Source organism: Penaeus chinensis, chromosome 34, assembly GCF_019202785.1.
Source record: "Penaeus chinensis breed Huanghai No. 1 chromosome 34, ASM1920278v2, whole genome shotgun sequence".
In the NCBI taxonomy this organism is placed as follows: domain Eukaryota; kingdom Metazoa; phylum Arthropoda; class Malacostraca; order Decapoda; family Penaeidae; genus Penaeus; species Penaeus chinensis.
The window spans coordinates 31,643,987-31,651,486 of record NC_061852.1 but is presented as its reverse complement, the minus strand read 5'-3'; the positions used below and the strand labels follow the sequence as shown (position 1 = coordinate 31,651,486).

The window sequence follows — 7,500 nt, the reverse complement described above, 5'->3', positions numbered from 1 at the left end:
ATTTATAAATCTACCTGGATGTTACTTTCTTAGACATTTATCTCAGAAAACTCAGTGGTGAATAATTATACTAGTCAGCGAATGTTGTTAAAAAGATGAAGAAAATGTTTATGATATATGAAAAAGGGAAATGCAGATGATAGGTATATTGGAAAGGTGCAAAACATGTTATTGTCATTATATATTTTTTCCCATTCTTAGTAGGTAATTTTTAGTGTGAGTATATAGAAAACAGAGGAACTTTGGGATATAACTGAGAATCATTTTGTGCCAAAAAGGGAAAGGTTAATATATACAGTAAAGCAACAGGTCTTGAAGAATATATCATGTTGTTCCCTTTTGCTCTCATTTCAGTGCATACTAGAGGGACACCTAAATAAATCAGAAGATACATATGGAAAAAAAAATAAGATAAATTCAGATTCACAATACCACAGAATCTAGGCTTCAATACTCCTGTTTTACTTGTGTCACTTTTATATTACATAGATAGTATACACTTCTTAATGGTATTACAATTGAAAAAAGTGTAATGGTAAAGTTTTGTGCGGATATGAAAGATTTACTTGACTACAGTATGCTGTGATGTTTTTACTACACATTTTCTTCAGTATTCTTGGTGAGGAAGGCATTTTGGCTCATTTTGTTATTAATGTAATTTTCAATAATAAACAACATGGATTGCCAACACTAGAAGTGTTTTTGGAAATATCAAATACATATACATTTTTGATACATTTATTTTAGGGTTCATATGTAAATGAAATCAGGAGTCCCTGCATTGCAGTGTTAGGATGTTAGAAATGTGAAAAAAATATATCCATTGGAATTTCATGATTATTTTCATTTAGGGAATAATGGTATCTCATAATGAATTTTAAGGCAATAATGTTGATTTGAAGGGTATTGCATGGAGGAGACTATATGATAATTTGGTTACATGAAAGCTTGAAATCTTTATATGTCATTTTATATTGAGACAGCTATAACTACAGAACTTTGTATCATGCAGAACTTGATACAAATGACAAAATTAGTTAGTGAGTCATCGACCATTTTCACATTAAAATGTGGGGAATATTTTGAACTGAGGACATATCGAACCTGAAGACAAATCTTTCTCAGTTGGCAAAACTTTAGTAAGCCATATGATTGCTTGAAGTTCAGAGAGTTATTGCAGTGTATTAAACTTAATAACTGTTGTTTGTTATTTCTTCTTTTTTCTTTGCCTTTTTCGTCCTATTCTTTGCTTAGCAGAGAAGTCTTGTTTGATTAAAAAAAATATAGCACTTTAAATCTGATTAACAGCATTAGTGGAAACAAAAGATGTTTTCTTTATTATTTAATATTCTTCAAAAACAAGTACGCTGAATGCATGCAGTTTGAACTTTCAGTTGGGTCTTGAGTGAGGACTCTTGCAGATATCTAAACCTGTACACAAATTTCAAGGATAAAACACTCGGTGATAAATTGGAAACTTTTGAACTGTTCTGTGGAATGGGTCGATGTTCATGAATGGTTCAGTGTTGCTCAGCCCGGTTGTGCTGTGTTTAATTCCTTTGTATTTTTAAAAATGTATTTGGACATAATGGTAAAGACTAACAGTTTTCTTAAATGAATAATTCAGGAAATGAGATCTTGGGAGATCTACAGAACATCAATTCCAGTGGTCGCACTTGTATGTACTTTTAGAAGTATGGTAGTATTATCTGCTATGCACATAGAGCATCTGTACTAGTTAAAAACATGTCACTCATCATGTTTAAGCATACATTAGTGTGTTCCACTCATTGCTCTGTAGTGTAAAGCAACTTTTTTTTATATGTACAGAATATATTAAACATTTTTAGGAAAACTTCCCTTTTTTAAATCTGTATCCATTCCATCTTCCTAAAATGGAGATTATGCAAACTGTTATGAATATATGTAAATAATATAATGGACCTTGAAGTTATAAAACCATTATATATATATGAATATATAGGCAGTATATATATGTAAAGTGTGTAATACAATTTTGTGGAAAACTATGTCTGCAATTGATTACATTTTGGGACCTTTGAAATAAAGTGTTTATGTTCATTTTCTCTGCTGCTAGTTTTAATAACCATGTATTTAAAAAATAAAAGTTATAGGAAGGTATACCTTTGCTTTTAAGGAGTAGTTTTCAACAAGAGAGATACAGACAGAGAGAGAGAGAGACACAGAGAGACAGACAAAAAAAAATTCAACAATCACTTCCCATGTCATCTTTATTATGTCCTTTGTAAACAGATTTAGATTTAAATATCTATATATACCAAATTACAGTGCGGATGTTTCTTGTCTCATTTTAAAGGATACCAAACATCTTTTTAATTTTTTTTACTTAAGCAGAGGTATACAAAGGGTGTCCATTTAATTTACAATACTGTATATTCTCAAGATTAACTGCCCATGTATTATGAGAAAAAACATTTCAACAGTCAAGAAAATGGAATTATTCAGTTTGGTTAATCTATGTAACTTATACATGATATTAAAGGCTTCCAAATGAATTCAAACTCTTTTGTCTTGCAAATTCATTATATCTTTCACATCTGGTCCTCTGATACAAAACTGATGAAGTGGAAAATTTACATAATACGGCCTTCTGAATGACAGGACTAAAAAATAGGTTAAAAAAATATACATTATATTAAAGACAGAAATTCATAAAAATAAATTTAAAAGAAAAAGAATGATGGAAAAAAAAAAGTAATAATAAAAATCAAGGAATATTTAATTTAATTAACAATTGTAGACTGTAAAGGTTTCAGTCACATAAAAAAAAGATGAGCTGCATTATGCTTTCCGAGAGCCATCAGTGTGGGAATTCATCTTGTTTATACTTCAAAACACACATGCAGAATACAATCACAGTGAGTGGGTCTTTTCAGATGAGAGAGCTTCTCTTCATTTTTTCTTTCCTTTAGGTGCCAATTCCATGCCTCTAATGTATTTTCTTGGTATATAATATGTTTCTGGAAGGGGATAAAAACATATGAAAGTTACTAAAAATCCTGCTGCTGTATTAGAAAAATAAATGCAAATTTCATGGTCAAGTGTGAGGAATGCCCCACTCAATTAAGTTTTATTTTGAATTAAAAACACTGAAAAATCATACACTACATCAAAGAATAAGTGATTGACTTTAGAAAACCTACTACTCAGCTATTATATTGTGCTCAATAAAAAAAAAAATATATATATATATATATATATATGAACACCAAATAATGTAGTCTCTTTGAACAGATACATATTGCAATTCACTCGACAGATTACAAAGAAGTTAATCTAAACAAAATATTTGAGAAATTAACCCACTGGTGTTGGGCACATGCATTGTCCACTGTGGTTCTTGTGTCAACTGTCAATTACACAGAGATGGCTTCACAAAAAAAAAAAATGTTTTTATTTCTGATGCTTCCATTGTCATTATTAACTTAATTATTATCAATAACATTACTATCATCTTAATGTTATTGAAAAAAAATATAGTTATTATGACAAAATCGTTTTTGGGGTAGAATGTCTGATGGGTCTTGGTGACCAAGCATCTATGTGTAAACAAAATTAAACTAAAATCACTGTAGACACAGGGAGATGAGGGAGGGAAGGAGGGAAGGAGGGGGGGAGGGGGAGAGAGAGACACACAGACAGACAGACAGACAGACAGACAGACACACACACACACAGAGAGAGAGAGAGAGAGACAGAGAGACAGAGAGACACAGAGACACAGACAGAGAGACAGAGACAGACAGACAGAATGAAAGAAAGAAAGAGAAAAGAATGAAAGAAAGAAAGAAAAAGAAAAATATATTTCCTTGTACCATGAAACAGATTCAAACTTGGTCCCTAATCTCTCCTCCACCTTCATATACCAGCTGACTTACCTAACAACAACTTGGAGACAAAGGCAACTTGGTTTCCCTGTACAAGTACTTGTGTTGTTCCTTGGGGTTTGTGCTCGGCTGGTCCCACGCTGGTGCTGGCTGCAACTCCCACTTGGATCTGGTGAGCGAACTCTGCTTCGTCGATGCCATAAATGTTTGCATTGTATATCAAGGTAACCTGCAACGAAAATAATTTATTTATTTTCTTTTTTTTTTTCTCTATACAGGGTACACTTTTTTTTATAATATTTAATTCAATGTTCTATGCTATAAAATCTTAAAGAACTCAATGACCCAGTCATGAAAATAATTATAATCTAATCATATAAAATTAAAGCAATTAAAACATTTAAACCCTTTCTCAATGTTTGACAAAAGAACTATTAACCCATTGAATCCGCATCCACCCTTCGCTTCCACATACGAGGGTCCCTCATGGCAAGCTGCCAGGCAGGGGCCCTGCCCATCTCTAGCTCCTCACGACAGGTTCAATTGATCTGCCCAAGCCATGACTTCTTCGGTCATCCCACAAGCCTCCTCTACCCACGGTTGTCTTGAGACAAGAAATCGAACCAAGTGGCTGTATAGCCTGAGTTGCCGATCAAGGATTGTGCAAGTAACAGGCCTGTACCGGTCTCACGGTACAACCATTTTTGGACATGTGGTCCCGCCAACTGTATCCCATGATCATGGGATCATTAATAATGTTCAATTTTCCTTCACACACCCTGTGCCACTGGTCAAGATGGGCAGAAATAGATTACTGTGCATGGAAACAGTGTCCTTGCTTGAGTTGGTGCTTTTCTTGGCAAGGCACACAGATGGAACATTTCACCTTCGTTTCCAGAGTAAATAATACAAAAGCCCCTTCATAATAGCCCACTGAGTCTAATTTGCATCCAAGAACTTTGTGCATTCACAGCCACATGTTCACATCATCTGCCACTCAGCAACATCACATGGCTACATGTCCCTGTCACCCAAATTCTGCGCCAAATTTTTCTATGACACATTCCCAACATCTGCTACTCGGCCAAAGTTTTTACGACATGAAATTCAAGTCATCTGGAAAACAGGTTAAGTTCTTTCAATGCAGAAAAAAAGAAAGAAAGAAAAAAAAGATGATGACCACAACTGAAGAAAATAAACCAAACTGATTCATCTGAAAGGTATGATGACAGTTTAGAGATTCAAACAATCTAAGGTTGAAATTGCATTTGATAACTATCACCAATACAACCATACCTTCTTATTTCCACTTCTCTTGGCAACATTGATTTCTATTGGTTCCAGCTTGCCCTTTCTAATAACTGGATTGAATCCTGGTCTAGTGATTCTTATTGCAGGTGCCATTTTGCCAAGCATGCGGGAAAAGATCTCATCCCAACGCAACTTCTCCTTGTAACCTTCCTTCCTATTTACAACAGCTTCATGGAGCACTGGGTCTAGGTTAACCATCCTTAGAGAAAAAAGACAATGTTAACATAATAAACTTTATAGCAATGTTATTGAAGACATAAGTTACTAGAGATATAAATACTAGAAAGATGCTCTATTGAAATGCTTAGTTACCTGTCACCTTCCTTCTGGAGACCTTTCTTCCTAATATAATTGGTTACTACTTGTCTGACTTCACCTGTTACCAAGACATCACCTTTACTGAAATAAAAAGTATCTTAATTAAAATATTATTGGATATATGTTATAATTTCCTGATCTATTTACTTCAAAATTCAAACAATTGTAAAATAATATTTAGCTTTCTTCTGTTCCAGATAATCATATTTTCCTTTCTTATATACTTATTGAGAGTCCGTTCTGCATAAACATTAAGAAATACAAATCCTTGCACCACAACTTACCAAAGACCATTAGCTTTAAAGAACTGCAATGTATCCCCAGAGACTTGATAGACCTCCTCAATCTGGGGGGGGTTGAAAGTACGAGCACCAGTGTTGGTCACTTGTTTCACAGTAGTTTCCCCCTTAAAAAAAAAATAATAATAATAAGTTTTAAAACTATGCACAGTCAACTTTTAGAAATGTACATATCTTAATATCAAAGTGTAGAAGCAAAAAGATCAAGCAATGGAAACTCACCATATCTACAACAAAGGATTTGAGGACGTCATGAGCCCAGTTCACAGCTGTAATATTTTCCACTCCTTTTGGGAATTCTTTCACTTGTATTAGCTCCTGTTTTGCCATTTCATTCAAGAACTGGGAAAAAATAAAAAAATAAAAATAAATAAAATACAATTAATAAATACTAAGGTAATCTGTAATCAGTCCTAATAAACATGGCATTTAGGATTTATGCTTTAGGAAGAAAAGGCAAAAGAAATGTGGAAGGGTTGCTGTTAAATGGTGAGGGGGAAGTAGGGAGAAGACAGTGAGAAAAATAACTGAGGGAAGAAGAGGGAGAGGTGGAGGGAAATGAAGAGGAATAAGGGAAAGGAAGGAGAGGAAGACTAATAAAGAGACAAGAAAATAATGATTAGTCCCTTCCTTACTGAAATTGTATTTTACATAAAAGCATACACCCATCCCTACTAGATCTGTTATACAGTCACACAGAATAAAATGATGGTAGCAAGTGGGATTTTAAATGCTTAGTATTAATCAACAAACCCAGTGATAGCTAAGACCTTCGACCAGTGTTATATTTTATTTGATGGAGATTCTTTTACTCTAAGCATATTTTTGTTTTGTTTTGTTTTCTGTGGGAAATCAATTAAATGGCTTATGTTCTTCATATACCTTCTCAGGTTGGCTGACTACCACCATAGAGTGCATGGCCAAGATTTTAACATTTATTCATTTCTTTCTATTTGACAATTATTATTTCTTTTCATGAAAGATGCAGCTAACCCATCCAATTGCAATGGGGAATTTATTCTTCGTTGCAATATGATGTCCTGTAATATTTTTCTCTTACAAAAATAAAATCATGTTGCATTTATATGATCACCACTGTAAAAACAAAATCATGAACTGAAAAGTTTAGATGTGGCAATAATATATATAACCCTTTACAAGAAGATAAAGAAGAAACCCAAAATTATACCTTAGTCAACTTTTTATACGAAGACTTCTTAATATCAAGTGAGGCACCGTCTGGACAGGCAGGCACCATATGCAAACGATAGAAATTGCTGGTTAAGATTGGCACTTCCACTTTCTTGGCTGAGGTTTTCCATGCCTTCAGGAAACAGTGGACGAGGAGATGGTCCATAGCTTCTGGCCCTGTGTGGGAAAAATAAGCAATGAAACGATGCAATAGTGTAAAAGCAAACAGGTGTTTTCTAAAAGATATTACAAAAGGTGCATCTTGTGTTAGGATGCAAGTTGCAGGAGAAATGTTATCATATCAATATTTCATATAACTCAAAGTATAATATCAATAATATGAGGAGAGAACTTTGACTACAGACATTAACAGCATTAAAATGATATACTGATTGCTCTGAATCCACAAATAAAATTAACTTAAAAAATACATTTCTTTAACAAATGAAAGAGGAAAGAAACAGAACATATATACATACAGTAAACTGAATTAACTGATTTCCTCTGAATTG

General features: G+C 33.6%; 2 protein-coding genes across 4 annotated transcripts in view; one reads left to right on the top strand and one right to left on the bottom strand.

Moving 5' to 3' along the window:
• The window catches only part of LOC125043942 (trafficking protein particle complex subunit 8-like), a 32,826-nt gene extending 30,739 nt beyond the window's left edge, over window positions 1-2,087 (top strand). For all 3 annotated transcript variants that reach the window (XM_047640334.1, XM_047640336.1, XM_047640335.1), the window contains one exon: window positions 1-2,087. This exon is cut by the window's left edge and continues 1,025 nt beyond it. The gene's annotated coding sequence lies outside the window, so the exon portion shown is untranslated.
• Window positions 2,088-2,234: 147 nt separating this feature from the next.
• Window positions 2,235-7,500, bottom strand: part of LOC125043943 (eukaryotic translation initiation factor 2D-like) — a 9,793-nt gene continuing 4,527 nt past the window's right edge. Inside the window, exons 7-13 of the mRNA XM_047640337.1 lie at window positions 6,987-7,165; window positions 6,020-6,139; window positions 5,783-5,904; window positions 5,493-5,579; window positions 5,166-5,379; window positions 3,921-4,098; window positions 2,235-3,002 (exon numbers count right to left, since the gene is read on the bottom strand). Coding sequence (XP_047496293.1) covers window positions 2,935-3,002; window positions 3,921-4,098; window positions 5,166-5,379; window positions 5,493-5,579; window positions 5,783-5,904; window positions 6,020-6,139; window positions 6,987-7,165 — 968 coding nt within the window. The 3' untranslated portion in view covers window positions 2,235-2,934. The remainder of the gene's footprint in view (window positions 3,003-3,920; window positions 4,099-5,165; window positions 5,380-5,492; window positions 5,580-5,782; window positions 5,905-6,019; window positions 6,140-6,986; window positions 7,166-7,500) is intronic.